Genomic DNA, 18,855 nt, shown 5'->3' with positions numbered 1-18,855 from the left:
CAGCATGTGGGATCTTCCCGGACCGGGGCACGAACCCGTGTCCCCTGCATCGGCAGGTGGACTCCCAACCACTGTGCCACCAGGGAAGCCCCAGTGGCTTATCTTGTTGCAGAGCACAGGCTCTAGGCGCGTGGGCTTCAGTAGTTGCAGCACGCTGGCTTAGTTGCTCCGCGGCATGTGGGATCTTCCTGGACCAGGGATCGAACCTGTCTCCCCTGCACTGGCAGGCGGATTCTTAACCACTGCACCACCAGGGAAGCCCCTTACTGTACAAATTTAATACCTTTTTTATCTCAACTAAGCACTTATACACTGTGGCTGTAACTTTCGCAGTTTGAGGTGTGACAGCAAAACTAGCATAGATTTCTTTTTCCTTCTTCACAATTTCAGGGATAGATTTGTTCTTACTGTAGATCTTAGCAACCTCAGCATATATTTTTTCTTATTGAGAAGTTTCACTTTTCACTTAAAGGAAGCACTTTACAGCTTCTCTTTGGCATATTCGAATTGTTAGCATCACTATTCTTGCACTTTGGGGCTGTTATTAAGTAAAATAAGAGTGACTTGAACACAAACACTGTGATACTGTGATAGTTGATCTGATAATGCAGATGGCTACTGAGTGACTAACAGGTGGGATACACCTGACAAAGGAACGATTCACATCCCAGGTGGAAGGAGCGGGACACCGCAAGATTTCATCATGCTACTCAGAATGGCGCGCAATTTAAAACTTATGGATTGTTGGTTTCTGGGATGTTCCATTTAATATTTTTTTTTTTTAAACATCTTTATTGGGGTTCCATTTAATATTTTTTGACTGAGGTTGACTGTGGGTAACTGAAACCAGAGAAAGCGAAACTGAGGATATGGCGGTCGAGGGGGGAAACTACTGAGTTCAGTGAGGGTTTATATATTCACATCCTCTGATGTTTACAAACCGGAGCACTGTGGAGTGGTAAAAATAGCACTGGACAAATAATCAGATGATTCAGGATAAAGTTCTAGTTCTTCCCATGTAATAGTGTTGGAAGTTAAGATATTTAACCTTTTGGGGGCAGTTTACTCATCTTTGAAATGAAGGGATCAGAGAAGATGATTTTTCTAAGTTCCCTTGAAGCTCTAACATCCCAAATTATGCTATTCCATATATGAGGGATCACACACACACACACACACACACACACACACACACACACACACACCCTGAGGGAGTTTTAAACTATTAAGTTAGATAATACATATTTTGATAGTCAAAAAGAAATGAAAGAAAATATCAGTTTAAGGAAAAAGAGATGATTGAAATGTACTAGGCCCTACATTTTGTAGTTTTTAATCAGATACCTTCCTTGGTGAACACAGATCACAGTCATTTCTGTGTTAATTAAAGGAGGCTCTGGTGCTGAGTCATCTATCAAATCATCACATTATGTTTGATTATCTATCAGACAAGGGGTAAATGTTAAGCACTTACGTAAGATGCAGAGCTACATGGGTATCAAAAAGCCATAACTATAATTTTAAGTCAGTTGCAAGATGAAACTTGTGAGGGAAGAGAAGGTGCTTACCTTGGTCCAAGGTGGCGTGTCCAGCCCTCCTCCCACGTGCAAAGTAGGAAGGTGAGAGCTGGGCTCTGCAGAAGGTGCATCAGGTACCTTCTTCCCTCAACCCCCTCTCCCCTGACCCTCTCACATTCCAGCCAGGCAGGAATGGACAGAAATGCAGAGCTTTACGCAGCAGCATATTTAAGGTGCTTTAAAATCTTACATTAATACTTGACTAAGATATGCCATAGAGACTGACCCAAAGAAATACCCAAAGAAATATGAGGTCCATTAACATTTTTAGTTTTCTAGGAAAAGGAGGGGAATGCACTTGATTATTCTTTTCTTGTTTATTCTAAGGTATTTTAATTCCACAGGCAAACTGAGATTCATTGAAAATAAGAGTTATTTTTTAATTTGCTTTTTAAAGCTAAACATTCTCCATCTCTCTCTAGAAAACTTCTTCGAACCCAAATGCCTAAAAAGCATAAATTGGATTATAAAATGTTCATGGCTTTTAATATCTCACCTTCAAATTGCTTTCTCTTAATTTTCTCTCAGATAATCATGTTAAATAACACGTTTTAAAGGCTTTAAGAGCTTTATTCTTTTCCCCCCCTACTTGAGGGAGGCTCCATTTTAGTAACAAAAAAATGTATTTCAAATGAAGCATTAGCCTCAGATAACTTACCTCCACCTTGGCTCCAGAGCAACTTGGATTTCCGATTCTTCGAGCAGGTCAGTGACTTGGGGAACCAGTAAAAGAGGTGGGCTATTCTTCTGAATGTCTTGTTAAAGTCACTTCTTATGGCCATAGGTAGAACTGTAAGTGTTCCAGAACAACACTCCACAGAGAGCACGGATGGGGAAAACACAGTAATATCCACATGACACTTTAGCTGTGAACTCTCTTTCAGCCAATATGTCTGGGGACCACCTGTTAGCCCTAAATCCCCTTCCCCTGTCATTCCTTTGGTGTCCTTAGCCCTCATAACTAGACACTGTATTAATAGATGTTCTTTCTAAAGAAAGAGTTTCAAGCTTCACAAACTCTAACCTAAGGCAACACTTGATAATTTTTAAGTACAGACCCCACCCCTGCCCCACCTCCTCTATAGAAATACAATTACTTTCACAGAGGAGCAAAGTGACCAGTATCCACTAACTCAGCATCCAACAGAATTGTCAATGGCAATTCGTAGGACTTGCTGGTGATTAACACGCTGCCTCCTAAAGCCAGAGGCTTGATTCCATTTGTTTTGTACATCTTTTACTGGAAAAATGATACGTATTTTAAACCTTGTCAGGAATCTATCCCAGAAAAAAAGAATCTGACTGATTCTTACAAGTCAAGAAGTGTATAAAAGATTATTTCCAGGATACTGTTTTGGTTTTTGACCCTTTGAACACTTCTCCAGACCCTTCTTTAACTTTAGTGTGTGATTTCAGCAGACACCAGCATTTGGCTGCCTGCTCTGCCAGTGGGACTGGGGTTCCCATCATCACCCCTGGAACTACATCTAACAACTGGTCTTTGTGCATTCTGTTTATGTCAAAAGAAATAAACTTACTCAGAGACTAGTCCTTATAAGAGCCTGATGTGGTAGTTGGACAGTGCTTTTTTATATGACACACTAAATTCCTGGAGCTGATTTATAGACACACATAAAAGGATATTATCATATTACCAGTTTCCGTTTCCAGGTCAGATGTTTTTGATTTCTGTTCCATTTTCATGAGTTCTTAGAAATATGCCTAGGGGTCTGCTTATAAGTGACAAGTGGGGAGAAAGTTCAACTAAAACAATAGTGTAAGACTTTCTGATACTTTCATCTTCCTAAAAATAGGATGTGGGCTGGTGGATCCTGCCCAAAACAATAGCGTTAAGACTTCTTTATGTTTTCCTTTCAACAGTGTCTGTCCCAGCACTTCTCAGTTTTGAAAGTTTGAGTAACTATAAATTTTCTGTAGCACTTCCTCAAAGACAAAGCACAATGTGAAAAATGCCCTTCTGAGTGGACTGAAGTCAGAGATAAAAGCTCTGGTTGTGGCTGTGATTCTGAAGGGACAATAAAGTTTAGACATTTCAGTCAAGACTGTCAAGATTGCTTATTCCTACTGATAGTCCCTTTCTTAATTCCAAACAACAAATCTCTTATTTTTAGCACAGAACACCACAAAGAGCAAACTTCATCGCTTAAAAAAATAACAGAAAAACAAACTAAAACACGTTCTGGATAACTTATTGATGCAGGTATTATATTTTTAAGGAGATATTTTGAGGAAAAGATCTTTTTTTTTTAATAGAGACTTCTTTGTTTTATGTATTTGGTTGCACCAGGTATTAGTTGTGGCAGGAGGCCTCCTTAGTTGTGGCTCCAGAGGTCCTTAGTTGCGGCTTCATGGGTCCTTAGTTGCGGCTTGCCGGCTCCTTAGTTGTGGCATGCATGTGGGATCTAGTTCCCTGACCAGGGATCGAACCCAGCCCCCTGCATTGGGAGCGTAGAGTCTTATGCACTGCGCCACCAGGGAAGTCCCTGAGGAAAAGATCTTTACATCTAAGAAGAGACACTCTGCTTCGACACAGTGCAACGAGGTCTGTAAGCCACTTACACAGTATTTGTTAATTTCCAAAATAATCAAAATGGGACATTTAGAAGATGTGATGGGATTATTTTCCACATTTCTTCCCTAACCTCTAATTCCTTTTTTATTTACTCAAAGATATCCCTTTTTTTCACATAATTTACGTTCACTTATTTCATTTTTGATTATTCCTTCTGCTGTTAGACCTATAATCTCTTTTTTACATTGAGTTAAATCCTACCTCACACCTGTCAGAATAGCTATCATCAAAAAGAACACAAATAACAAATGTTGGTGAGGATGCAGAGAAAAGGGAACCCTTGTACACTGTTGGTGGGAGTGCAAATTGATGCAGCCACTTTGGAAAACTAAAAACAGAACTAAAAGTAGAAGTACCATATGACCCAGCAACCCACTCCTGGGTATATATCCGAAAAAAATGAAAACACTAATTTGAAAAGATACATGCACCCCAATGCTCAGAGCAGCATTATTTACAATTGCCAAGATACAGAAGCAACCTAAGTGTCAACTGACAGATGAATGGATAAAGAAGATATGGTGTGTGTGTGTATATATATATATATATATATATATATATAAAATGGAATAGTACTCGGCCATAAAAAAACATGAAATTTTACCATTTGCAACAATGTGGATGGACTTAGAGGGTATCATGCTAACTGAAAGAAGTCAGACAGAGAAAGACAAATACAGTATGATATCACTTTTATGTGGAATCTAAAAAATACAACAAATTAGTAAATACAGTAAAAAAGAAATAGACTCACAGATAGAACACACTAGTGATTACCAGTGGGGAAAGGAAAGCAGGGAGGGGCAAGATACGGGTGGGGGATTAAGAGGTATAAACTACTATGTATAAAATAAGCTACAAGGATATACTGTATAACACAAGGAATATACAATATTTTATAACAACTGTAAATGGAGTATAACCTTTAAAAATTGTGAATCACTATATTGTACACCTGTAACTTATATAATACTTTACATCAACTTTATATCAATTAAAAAAGAAGAGACAGTATCAAAAAAAAAGAGTTAAATCCATTAACTCTTCTACTTGTTACATATAATATTTTTAATCCCTGTCTTTTGGAAATATATCCCAATATTGAAAAAAAAGAAGCTAGTAAACTAGAGATGCAACTTATTTTAAAGCTAATTTCACTTACATAGTAACTCTGAAAATTCGGTTAGCAGACCAATGTCACCATGTATTTACTGACATAAGGTGTTCTGAATGAGGATGCATTCTTCAGGGTAAAATATTGAAAGCAAGAGTGCTTGATTTACATGTTGCTGTAATGGGGAATAGAACAGTTAGTCTTAATTAATACTAGTGTGGAACAGAATTGTTCTTACCAGTATAACTTACACATATACAATCCCCACAGCAAGGGTTTGTTTACTGGTGTTCTTTTCTAGAGGTGCTTAAATAAAAACGAAATCTGCAAATATATTAACTGATCACAAAATTTAAGTAAAATTTTACCTAGTGTTCAGTGATATAAACATTTAAACTACACAATTAGACACTGATGTTAGATGGTCAAATAGAAAATTAAAATTAAAAGGGATTAAATACCCCCTTGCCCCATACCCTCTCAGACTAAACAGTTTTTGACAGGGGATAACTGTATTTATAAAAGTAACGTCATTGACCCATGCATTTATTTCTATAATGTATACATGTGACACTTAAAATTCCCTACTACAATGATGCATCAATTTGAGATTTCAAATGACATCCTAATCCGTTTTCAGTTTTCCAATGTTCATGACAGCCAAATTTATTTACTACTCAGGACATGATATCTTTATGATATACAGGTTGTACGTGATCATACTTCAGTCATCTAAGAAGTCAGAAACCAAAACTAAAACCAAATCCTTCTTGGGCAAAATAATTTCTCATTGAGCACAATCCTTTAGTCTAGAACTCTGCGTATATTTTTCAAAGAGAAGGCTCCTTTTGGATTTGTATAGCATACATTTATGAATTTACGAAAGAACTTCTACTAAACTTGGAATCAGTGGGTTTAGAAGAGTCACAAAATTGCCCCTCGTGTAATTTCTAAGGATAATTTACCATTACCACCCATATTATTTTTCAAAAGATAACTTTTGTTTCTCAAACTGTTGTACACAGAAAAATACAAACTCTTTACATTACAATTGAGAAATTTATTGATACTTCTTCAGAAACTAGTAAGCAGAATTAAAGTAAAGAAGAAATATACAGCTTAAAACAGTTGAAATGATCCTAAAATTTTTATGACAATTATACATTTATGGCCAAAATAAAAATGAACAGTTTTTAATAATTAAATCACTTTAAAAATTTTGCTCAATAATTTACCTGAAATTAAACAGATACAAGGATAACTAGGATAATGCCACTTTATCCTTCTCAAAAAAACTGTGATCCTAGTAAAACAGTGGTTCGGTTCTGCTCCCCACTCACAAAAGCTACCTCTCCATTCTATCACTTATAAACGTGTTAACAATCAGCCTTTACTGATTTGTAAGGATGCCAATTTTGGTTCCACTTAAAAATGTTTCCAGTAGGCAGTCAGAGATATATGACTTAGCTGGCCTTACTCAGAAGAGTCGAGGATCAGTAAGTATCTCAACGTATCGGTCATGGCTTTCTTCTCAGTGCTCACTGAGGTCAAATGTCCTCATATAATTATAAATGTTAAAAAGTAAAATTACATCTTAGCAGCCAAAAATTTATATATTTTTTATGTATTTACAGTATTGTACATATTTACATGACCACATCCAATAGTGAAATGTAGAAACAAGAGACCACCTACAGAGGCATTCATTTAATGGCCCAACATTATTTTCTTGTGCAAACTGAAACTTGCCTCAAACTTCTTATAAAGCTATAGACAGTCAACATTGCGAAGGCCACCATCCATAGTTAAAGAGCCAAACCTAAAACACAAAAGAAAAAAGGCGATCTCAAAAGATTCATTTATTTGGCCTCCAACATTTTAAAGAAGAATATCAAATACTTTTCAGAGGAATAAACTATTATTTTTAAAGAGTTAACCAACTATAATTTGCTCTATTTCTTACTGAAACACAGTGCCACTATCATAAATATGTGAAGAAATACAACTCAGTGGCTTGGGAAGACTTCTTAAGAGAAAATGGGGGAGTAATGTAATCTAGAAAGTGTTAGAAAGAGCTGGATAATTTCTTTTGGTGGGGTGGGATTTATAAGCAAAGATGTGGAGTTGGGAGTCAGGGACAGTAAGGAATGGAATCTTGCTAAAACAGAATGTTACTTGGAGGAACAGTGGAAAATAAAGTTGGGTGATTAGGCTGGGGCCAGACTATTATATTCTTTTATTTCAAGTATGAATTTAGACTTGACTTTTTAGGTAACAGGAATTTAGAAGTTTTTGAGTCAAGGGAGTGGTATGATTAGATCAGTATTTGGGAATATTACTTTGGCTGTAAAACCCATGACAGATGGGAAGAGCTGGTTAGGGAAATAGGTAGTAGATTATTATCATGGCTCACAAGGTAGGGGGAAAGGAGATCTAAATGAGGTTGATGAGGGGGAACACAGAAACATTTGAAGGAAGATTACCAAACTTGATGAAAGGGAGTAAAGAAGTGTGAGTGTCTAAAATAATTTATGGGGACTTGCCTGGTGGCACAGTGGTTAAGAATCTGCCTGCCAGCGCAGGGGTTTGATCACGGTCTGGGAAGATCCCACATGCTGCAGAGCAACTAAGCCCATGCGCCACAACTACTGAGCCTGTGCTCTAAAGCCCGCGAGCCACAACTACAGAGCCCGCATGCCTAGAGCCTGTGCTCTGCAACAAGAGAAGCCACAGCAGTAAGAAGTCCGCGCACCGCAATGAAGAGTAGCCCCAACTCGCCGCAACTAGAGACAGCCCATGCAGCAATGAAGACCCAACGCAGTCAAAAATAAATAAATAAATTCATTAAAAAAATAAATAATAAAATAATTTATGTTCATGGTAGGAGGAGAAAGGGGAAGAAGATGAGTAAATTACAGGGGAGACTGAGTTGGGAAGGATGATGTTAAGTGATTTTAGATACAAAAAAATCTGAAGTGATAGATATCCATATGGAGACAGTGCACAAGACCTGGCTTCTATTACTAGTTCTGGCACAAATCCTTAAGTGGTCATTTAACATTTAAGTTATGATTCTGCCATGTCTGATTACCCATGTATTGTCAAGCCTGCAAATAAGACATGACTTATTGGACATGCTTTGGGAAGTGGGGATTTTATTCCACAAAACATGTGATTCAATATAAAATTTTGTTAAAACATATTTTAATAGTCTTTTCTACTTGCTAATCTTTAGCCTTTCAGAATAAATTTAGGATTTAGCTAAAGTTGTGAAGAAACTATAAACTGCATAAATTTATAAAAAGTTAGATAATTACTATGTAGATGCTATAGACCAATAGGAAACCAATAGGAAACCAAAAGGAAAAATACTTTAAAACCTAATAGGCAATTCACAGAATAAAAATTGAATAAACCTATAAAAAGATGTTTGACATCACTATTAACCAAAGATACGCATATTAAAACAAGATTAAAACAAGATGTTGGTTTCTACTAAACAAATTGGCAAATATCTAAAAAACTGATAACATTCAGTGTTGACAATGGGACTGTAACAAGCCTTTTAGAGAACAAACTAACAATGCCTATCAAAATTCAAATGTGCAGGGTCTTCCCTGGTGGTGCAGTGGTTAAGAATCCGCCTGCCAATGCAGGGAACACGGGTTTGAGCCCTGGTCTGGGAAGATCCCACGTGCTGCGGAGCAACTAAGTCCATGCACCACAACTACTGAGCCTGCACGCCACAACTACTGAAGCCCATGTGCCTAGAGCCCGTGCTCCAAAAGAGAAGCCATCACAATGAGAAGCCTGCGCACCGCAATGAAGAGTAGCCCCCACCCACTGAAACTAGAGAAAGCCTGCGCGCAGCAACAAAGACCCAATGCAGCCCTAAATAAATAAACAAATTTATATATACATAAAAAAATTTCAAATGTGCATACCCTTTGACCCAACAACTCCACATCTAGAAACATCAAGAAGTCAACCTTTCAAAAATTCTTACACAAGCAAATGAAGGTATATATACAAGTATGTTCACTGAAGCATGTTTTGTAATTGTGAAAAATTAGAAACAACTTAAATGCCCAACAAATAGGGATGCACAAATTGATATGGCAGATCCATACACTAGGATATCAGGCAGCTGCTGAAAATGAGAAAAATAGAGCTATATGTATGGATATGAAAAAGTACCCTTGATATACAGCCTTAAGTGAAAAAAGTGAGACTGAACTAGTATGAACAGAATGATTCCATTCTTATAAAACACACATGCACAACAAACTATTAATAGTGATCACTTCTGTGGGAGTGGGGAGGTATGAGAAAGAGGAGGTGGGGTCTTTTATTTCAATTTTTACAATTATATATTGTTTAAACATTTTTTTACCAATTCATTAAATTCATTTTAAAAAATCGATAATACTGTAGAAGCGCCCGATAACTTTCTGCATGTAGCTCAAATATCATGTGATTTCCTGACATTTAATCTTTCCAAGCCTTATGAACATGTTTGGTCTTTTATCTGAGAGAACAGGGCTAGTGGGGAGATAGGAGGCTGGGTTCCAGCTCCAGTTCATCTTTTCAGGTATGAACATCAACACCTGTGGAACATGGAGAAGGACTATCTGCTGTGCCCTGGAATGCAAGGCTGGAATGCACGCTTAGTGAGGCCACGCAGCGTGAAAGTGCCCTTCAAGTGTACAAAACACCACATAAATGTGAAATCCTTGCGTTAATATCTTGCGGGTGAGAGGACCTGTGGAGAAGCACCTAAGGGCTGGAAAGAGAAGGCTCCTATTCATGGGCCAGATAGGACTTAACTTCTCTGAGGAACCCAGACAAGGAAACAGCCACCAAAGTGGCTTTATTGGCTCTGTACATTTTCCAACTCTCTTTCTCCTTGATCTATTAGGATTCTGGAGATAAGCAGACACTCAGCTCCTCAAAGAACTCCATGAACAGATGGCGCTCACGTGCAAGGAGGGATTCAGAGGGCTCTGAGTTACATAGCACTGATCAGAGTGCTGGCATCTCCTAAGCAACTCTGAATCCAGAATTGAAAATGATAATTCTTATGAGAAAATGTTTTGAAAAATGTGCAAAAGATTTTCGTTTTCATAGACTGATTCAAAGAATTCTATTAACCAGTGCTTCTATAAAATGGAATCAATCACAGTTGACTTGTCTTTATCGAAAGAACCCCAAACACATTAAAAGGCACCATGAAATTCACAAAACCTAAGGGTTCTGACTTAATATTCCTTTCCCACTGCTTAATCTATTGATACAGGAAGACAGACAGATACAAGTATAGATGTATGTTTATGTACTCAATTGCATATATAATTACAGGGCAGAATGATCTTTTTATTACTCACCTTTCTAAAATATGATTATTTTCAGCAAGTTCTTTAACTACCCCTTCCATTTCTTCCTTTAATTTCTTCATACTATATTCAAAATAAAGATAAAAGTACCTGTGCTCAAAAAAAGCATTCAAGTGTTTTACAGTTATATTTATATATAGTATGTTTAGTTCTCTAGATTGATCTAAGTCATTAAATAATATTAGCAAATGTATTCATAACAAATATAAAACATTTCAAAATAAAAGAGCAAGATTACAAAATGAAATAAAAACAAATGGAAACACTACAGTTACCAAATAATAAATTTCTTACCCAAGAGTCATTTCTACTAATGTGTTAGAACATGGATAAATTGGGGTCATGGTATGTTTGATTCCACTGGAGGCTGCAAACATTTTCTGTGGCAAAGTTTCTTGTAACTAAAACATCAAAAACAAACAAACAAAAAAACCATATCAATCACAGAACAGAATACTTACTACAGATCTTATATCAAATGTTACAGGTTTTAATAAGTCCTTTAAAGCTTTAAGTTTTAATTTCAAAACCATCAATGATATAATACTTAAAACATTTTAAGAAAAACTTTGCTTATAGATGATTTAAAAAAATGGTCTATCAGATGTTTTTCACTGTAAAACATCTTAAAACTTGGCTCAAAATACATACCACAAGTGGGCAAGCAGAGCTGAATATAGGCATATTATACCCTATTTCTCTCTTCTCAATCATTATCAGATATAAACTTAGAAGAATTTTATTTTTCCTAGTAGGAAAAATCCTTTTTTTTTCTAGATAATTTTGAAGCTATACCTCATTAGTATAGTCTTGATACTTTGATACTTCTTCTTCAATATCAAAACACTGATTAGTTAGGGATAATAACTGTTTCCTAAGATGAAGCATCTTTCTGAAAACCAAAAAGAACCAATTAATAAGCAGTCTAATATTATTTTTACTATTAAATTATATATTGTGCAGACAACCACTAATCACCCCCCAGAAAGTTTACTTACCTCATCCATTCTTCTGACTTATCCAAAAAAGCCTCATACTTTTTAACACATTCATCTGTAAAGTGGGTCATAGCTTTTGTTGCATGATAATACAGTTTTTGCCTGTAATTTAGAAATAATCAGAGGTTTAAACCAATGTCACTGTTTCTATTTCCAATATTAAAGAATTTTCAAATATATGAAATTTATTTCCTGTAATGACTGTTGTGGGTTTAGAATATTTACGGTAGAAAGCCTAAGGTTTCTAAGACAGACATTATAGCAGCAAGAGGAGAAAAAGAAAGTTGATAGTGGAGAATGGTCAAAAACTATTTATCGAATGAGGTTAAGGTTAAGGAGGTGGTTAAGTCTGCCCTTGCCTATGTTCTCCATTATCTGTCCTTCTGCAATCAGAGCACAGGAGGCAGAAGAAGACTGCCCCCTTATTCTCCCATCTCAGTAACCTCTTAACCAGGGGCCAGATGAGTGGGCCTCAAATATGTGCACATACAGTAACAATTCTATAAAGCCAAGACTAAAATGTATTTTTTATTATGATTAATTCCAACGTTAAGAAGAAACATAACCAAAAATAATTATTAAACATAATCTGGACACTTACTTATCAAATTTGTGGATTTGTTCTTCATTATAAGCTAGTCCTAAAAATAAGAATATGTATTACTCTTGTAAATGTAGAATCATAAAATCACATGCAATTTTTTTTTGAGATTATTACTTCATAAAGGCTAAGAGTTTAAAGCAGATGTCACAAACTTCTGACCCATGGGTAGATACTGCCCACAAATGCTTTTATTTGGTCTGTACAGTGCTAATGTTAAAAAAAAAATTAACTGCCAACATTTTAAAATCAGGATATTTCTAATAAAGTCTATTTCTAGCTTCTCTTGAGGCCTAGGAACACTGGAAAAACAATCAGGTGAATCTGACTAGTGGCTCTCCCCTTCACACGGGGGTGGGGGTCCTCCTCTCTAGTCCCCCTCAGTTTCCACGGGCCAATCTCATTCCTTTCCATTACGTGCGTGTACTCTAGAGGTTTCAGAGTTCTGATCCCTGATTTGAAATACTCAAAAGGTTGGTTTTAAGGATAATTTTTAATACATTCAACCTCTTCCCTGACAGAACCAAGTCTCTGAAATAAATAACTTATGTAGACACCCTTACAAATATACCAAATTAATTCAACCGAATTACAACTAGTAGGGCTGACTCAGATTAACAAATGGAAAATTTTACTTACTACGTTCTGCTTTGTCTTTTTTGAACTGATAGTAAATCTCTGTGATGCAGTTTAACAGGACTTGTAGCTTTTCTACACTATTTAAGAAAGAAAAATCCAAATAAATTAACTGAGTCAATGTGAAAAAGGACATTTAATAGTAAGAGCAGAAACTGCCAATGCAGTTATAACCTACTGTCTATCTTTTGGATGAGTGCCTTCTTGATGGGTCCATGTATCTGCCAGCAATCCACCTGGAGATAATTTGCTTTCAATATCCTGAAGACTGGTTTCTATTGTTCCCTGAGAGCTGGAAAGCTAAATAAAACCAATTTCAGATCCAGATTACCAAAAATCAGAAATGATCATCACAATGCCAATGGAGCCTAAAGTTTGAATAACATTTCTTTTGTAGATTACTTCAGTTCAAAGTCAGAATAATTATTTTTATCTTTAAATGCAAGGGCAGTTTCTTAGGTTATATTCCACCAAGAGTACAATATGATAATAAAACCTGACTATTAATATATTTTATAGGGCTTCCCTGGTGGCACAGTGGTTAAGAATCTGCCTGCCAATGCAGGGGAAATGGGTTCATGCCCTGGTCTGGGAAGATCCCACATGCTGTGGAGCAACTAAGCCCGTGCGCCACAACTACCAAGCCCTGCGCTCTAGAGCCCACGAGCCATAACTACTGAGTCCTCATGCCACAACTACTGACGCACGTGCACCTAGAGCCTGGGATCTGCAACAAGAGAAGCCACTGCAATGAGAAGCCCGTGCACTGCAGTGAAGAGTGGCCCCCACTTGCCGCAACTAGAGAAAGCCCGCACACAGCAATGAAGACCCAACGCAGCCAAAAATAAATTAATTTTTAAAAATCTTATATAAAATATATTTTATAAAACATTGCTTACATCTAATATTTTTTTAAAAACATACAAAATACTTTTTTTTTTGGCAGTACGTGGGCCTCTCACTGCTGTGGCCTCTCCTGTTGCGGAGCACAGGCTCCAGACGCCCAGGCTCAGCGGCCATGGCTCACGGGCCCAGCCGCTCCGCGGCATGTGGGATCTTCCCGGACTGGGGCATGAACCCGTGTCCCCTGCATCGGCAGGCGGACTCTCAACCACTGCGCCACCAGGGAAGCCCTCAAATTAAGTTTTAAGTGGTGGATTATGCTGCTACTAGCAACAAACAAGAATGCCCTTTGCATTCCGCTCGTGTTAGCATTGGCATTATATATAATTCTTAAAGCCTTGCTAATTTGAAAGACAAAATAGTATCTTACTGTTATAATACGCAATTTTCTATTACTCTTGTGGTTGAACTTTTTTTTCCAAGAGTTTCACTTAGATCTATTCATTTTTAAATCACTTCTAAATGTTCTCTATTTACTGCAGATTTAATGTTTTCCTTATGCATTTGTATGAGCTATTTTCATATATATAAAAAAACCCTTTATCTCATTTTCTCAATCTATTTGTTTTTTAATATTACTTTTTTTAACATAAGACATCTTGGGAATTCCCTGGTGGTCCAGTGGTTAGGACTCCACACTTTCACTGCCAAGGGCCCAGGTTCAATCCCTGGCTGGGGAACTCAGATCCTACAAGCCGCGTGGTGCGGCCAAAAAGGAAAAAAAAAAAAGAAAAAACCAAACCAAAACAAAAAACGTATAGGGATCTTAAATTCTTTCTTTTTTTAAATTTATTTTTAAAATTTATTTTATTTATTTTTGGCTGCATTGGATCTTCGTTGCTGCACGCGGGCTTTCTCTACTTGCGGCGAGCGAGGGCTAATCTTCGTTGCAGTATGTGGACTTCTTATTGTGGTGGAGCACGGGCTCTAGGCGCACGGGCTTCAGTAGCTGTGGCATGCAGGCTCAGCAGTTGTGGCTGGTGGGCTCTAGAGCATAGGCTCAGTAGCTCTGTGCACAGGCTTAGCTGTTCCACAGCATGTGGGATCTTCTTGGACCAGGCCTCAAACCCGTGTCCCCTGCATTGGCAGGTGGATTCTTAACCACTGTGTCACCAAGGAAGCCCCTTAAATTCTTATATAGTCAAATACATATCTCGCTTTTCATGCTTTATGTCTTCTTTAACATTAATGTTAAGAATGTGTTACCTTACACTTCTAAAATATGGAAAATATTTTATGGACAAAGTTATTTTTTACAGCATTACATAAAAGTGTGAGAAGTAGCAAGCAACCTGAAGGACCAACGTTAAGGGGGTAATAAGTAAAACTATTAATAAATCAATTGGCTGCAATATCATGTCTATTTAAAAAGTAGTGTTCCTTAAGTTGGGAAAAGGCTGTTCTTTCTCTGGAGATCTTTAGGTACATCATGTTTCTAGGAAAGTTCGGATCTAATCTTGCCAGCAAAGGAACAGATTATGAGCTCACGATTGTCAAAATTTTGTAAATACTCACTCTCAACAGTTTGGTGTGTATGTCTGAAATTTCACCTAACTCTGCTGCTTCTAGGTTGATCTTCATCAACTTTTCATATCTGTATGAAAAACAAGTACAGAAAAATTAAATGAGCATAAAATTTTACATGAGCATAGATTTTAAAAGATGTTTTATAAATTATATTTGAGTTATTATCATAACTATTTAACAATAGAATATTGAATGCAAAGCCTATAAGCAACAGATCCCAAGAAAACTTGATGTCTCCGTAAAGAAGGGATTTTATATACTTCTGCTTATAAATTTGCATATTAAGAGATAAACTATAAAAGACAACTTTATTTCAGTCTTATGTCAGGATAATAGTCGAAATACTAGATTTCGGAAATAATGGAGGTCAAGAGTATATACTAGTTTCACTTATTATATTTTCTGTGCAGTACAAATAGTATAGCCTAGGAACAAGGCAGTTTAAAATATCATTGTTTCAAAAAGGCATTCTCAGGGGTAAGATTTATAAGGAAGAGTAAACTAAAAGTAATCTCCAAATTCTAAAAATACTACCCAAATAGGGTTCTAGAATACCTCTTCCTACTTCCTTTGATCACAGGTTTTATATTTTCCTATGCAGAGTTGTCTGCTTTGCAAGGTAAAAAAAATGAGATGTTTCTACTTCAGATTCCTTTTCCTTTTCAAAGGGAAGGAGAAAATGCCACCAAAAAGATGGTACTCATTTCTTACTGAAATGACTATTTTTGCCCTTATGAGGAAGTGACTTAATCTAAGGTTGTCCCTTAATAGAAAGACTTGCAGAGCATGCTATATCATGCCAAGGATAACTAAACAAACTAAACAGAAATGGAAAATCGCTGACATTTTAACCACTATTAGTAAGGAAGTAGTCTACTTACACTTTCACAGTCTTTTCAATGTTTCTGATGCAGAAATCTAATGTGATCACAACTTCCGTCTTTTTGTGAACAGTTTCATTATAATCATCTTTAACTAATTCTCTAAAAAATAATAATATTCCCATTAGTTTATCTAAAGAATTATTTGTTTTCTCTTGCCTTTCACTAATTACACTGCTGTACTACTTTCTGTTCAGACAAACTTCTTAACAGTCTTGATTCATTATGAAAGCCAATTCACTTTTTACTACTGAAAGCATCTCTGTGACGCTTTATACCTATCCAGGGTACAAAACCATTACCACTTATCAGGGTAACAGTTTAGAAATCTAAGGCATTAAAATTATATTAAGGAATAAAACTAATCTACAATCACACAAATAAGCTGAACAGCATTACATTTTATACCACCAGAATTAATTTTTAATGCTCATAGTAGACTACTGTCTGATTTATACTTAAGCAGGATGACACAGTATATAATATAATTGAAGACCTTCTGATCTATATCAAGGGCCAACAAACTAAGGACTGATGCCTGTTTCTGCTAAGAAAGGTATTTACATTTTTAAAGGTTGTAAAAACAAAATGAAAACAGAATTTGCAGTCCACAAAGTCTAAAATATTTACTAACTAAAAAAGTTTGCCAACAGTGGTCTACGTGAAAAACTATTTTCTCATGACTTATTGAACTAAAAGCTAATAAGTAAAAGAAACAAAAGCTTCATGGAGCAGCGACTGGAGTAGGTAGCAGCAGCAAGAGAAAACAAGAGCTATTAGCAACAATGCTATGAAAATAAATGGAGTCAACACTTAGATTTTTCCAAAAACCATTTAGTAAAAACAAAAAGGCTTCTTAATGGAAAGAGAAAAGCATAGGCTTACAAGCTGGATATGTGAACACATAAAAAAAAATTATAAGCATAAATTTATGGGTTTAACATAAAGGTGACAGGAAAAAAAAAGAGCCTTATACTTTTTTCTTCTTAGAAGCAGCAGCAGAAGAACAAGAATGATGAAATGCTTCATATCTGTTTTTTCGAGAACGGAAGGACAGGTGTGAGGTGGGTAAACGTAAACTGTCACAAGCATTAAAGCCTAAGGGCACTGTTGAGTCCATTATTATATGTGTATAAAACTGAAACACTTCAAATGATGTTGTATAGAACTAGAGGCACGATTCTTAAGAGACCATTCATTCTCCATTTCTATCAGATGGAAAGATGACATATTATATATTCATCCACAAAACGTTTCTTAGGGCCACGGGGCCACGGGAGTGAAAGCGCCAAGTGCTAACCACTGGACAACCTGGGAAATCCTGTATTTTTCTAATTTTTTTTTCTTAATTTTAAAATTCAGATACTATTTGTCCTATCTGTCTCATAAGGTTTTTGTAGGAATCAAATGAAAAAAAAAAAAAAAACAGCTGCTAAACGTTTTGCAAACTGTGAAACAAATGTATTATAATAAAAATCATACACGTGACCCTACCTAGTCTGAAGAGGTAAAGCATCAATGATGGGATGATTACCAGTTATTTAATGAGGCCTATGCGAAGATCAATTTTCAAATTTCAATCCATTACTTACATCAACCATCGTATCCCCTTTCGCATTAATTCCTGATAAAGCAGCAAGGTACTGGCAATTCTACAGGCATAACACACAACTCCTGTTACTGCCTAATGAAGAAATACAAAGTGTCAATATTTGGTGCTAACTGTGGTACAGGGTAAGAAAAACTTTCACATAAAAATTTTCAAGCTTTTGTGTTTTTATCATTAAAAACACAGTAAGCTACTAATTTCTAAAAGCTAAGGACAGATATAGCTGCAATAAAAATTTTAAATAAACATAATAATGGTAAAAATGCACTGTCTCAATGGAGAAAATTTTCGTATGAGTTCAAGAAAGGATACAAAGAAGAAAGAACACACAAAAATTTGTCATGGGTAAAAATCTAAATGAATAATTTTCTAAATTACATAGGTGTATATAAAGATACACCTTTTATTGCTTCTACTATTAATAAGGTAATTTTAATTCAAATGTTTATATAGTCATTTAATTAAATACTAACCTTAGCCATGCTGGCATCCCCATCTAAATCATAACGTGGATGTACTTTAGGGAGGGAAACTGAAATAATTAAAATCAGAAATAAAAAATTATGAATTATTTCATCCTTCATACATCAACCTCCAAATTAAACATTAACCTCTAAATTACCTCTAAATTAAATGTTAGTGGTAAAACTCTTTAATGTTCTTTTCCTGGTTAAAGAAAACCACTTGAACAAAATGCTCATTCCTTAACAAATTTCCTGCACTATTTCTAAGGAGTTTCATTTCTTTTTCTTAAATATATTCCAACATAACAAGCTCAATGCTTTTCTTTAAATCTAAATCAAATCCCAAGATCTAAACAGAAATATAAAACTCCAGGTAATTTTTTTTCACCACTAGAATTAGTAATTTAAAAGATTCCAAAATGCAGATCTAATTTTTCTTAAACTTCAAAGCCTGGAAAAGTGTCCTATTCACCCTGGAAACAAGAAATATTTGCTGAGATTTATGATACAAAAGGTTATTTTGAGTGTTAGTAAAATACTAAAAGCAGAGAGCTACAGT

At 36.1% G+C, this 18,855-nt stretch overlaps 1 protein-coding gene across 3 annotated transcripts in view; it reads right to left on the bottom strand.

Moving 5' to 3' along the window:
- Positions 1-6,333: 6,333 nt before the first annotated feature.
- Positions 6,334-18,855, bottom strand: part of TBK1 (TANK binding kinase 1) — a 39,167-nt gene continuing 26,645 nt past the window's right edge. For 2 of the 3 annotated variants that reach the window (XM_029206242.1, XM_029206244.1), the window contains 12 exons: positions 18,306-18,364; positions 17,816-17,907; positions 16,224-16,325; positions 15,331-15,409; positions 13,091-13,212; positions 12,916-12,992; positions 12,277-12,316; positions 11,676-11,777; positions 11,473-11,569; positions 10,972-11,078; positions 10,669-10,740; positions 6,334-7,103 (listed from right to left, as the gene is read on the bottom strand). In XM_029206242.1, the coding sequence (XP_029062075.1) occupies positions 7,052-7,103; positions 10,669-10,740; positions 10,972-11,078; positions 11,473-11,569; positions 11,676-11,777; positions 12,277-12,316; positions 12,916-12,992; positions 13,091-13,212; positions 15,331-15,409; positions 16,224-16,325; positions 17,816-17,907; positions 18,306-18,364 (1,001 nt within the window). In that variant the 3' untranslated portion in view covers positions 6,334-7,051. Of the gene's footprint in view, positions 7,104-9,005; positions 9,435-10,668; positions 10,741-10,971; positions 11,079-11,472; positions 11,570-11,675; positions 11,778-12,276; positions 12,317-12,915; positions 12,993-13,090; positions 13,213-15,330; positions 15,410-16,223; positions 16,326-17,815; positions 17,908-18,305; positions 18,365-18,855 lie in introns of those variants that run through there. The other variant, XM_029206243.1, reaches the window with a different exon arrangement.

Source organism: Monodon monoceros, unplaced genomic scaffold (genome assembly GCF_005190385.1).
Source record: "Monodon monoceros isolate NGI ecotype Baffin Bay Population unplaced genomic scaffold, NGI_Narwhal_1 Super_Scaffold_6, whole genome shotgun sequence".
Lineage (NCBI taxonomy): Eukaryota > Metazoa > Chordata > Mammalia > Artiodactyla > Monodontidae > Monodon > Monodon monoceros.
The sequence above is the reverse complement of the archived record's forward strand: the minus strand, read 5'-3'. Positions and strand labels throughout refer to the sequence as shown.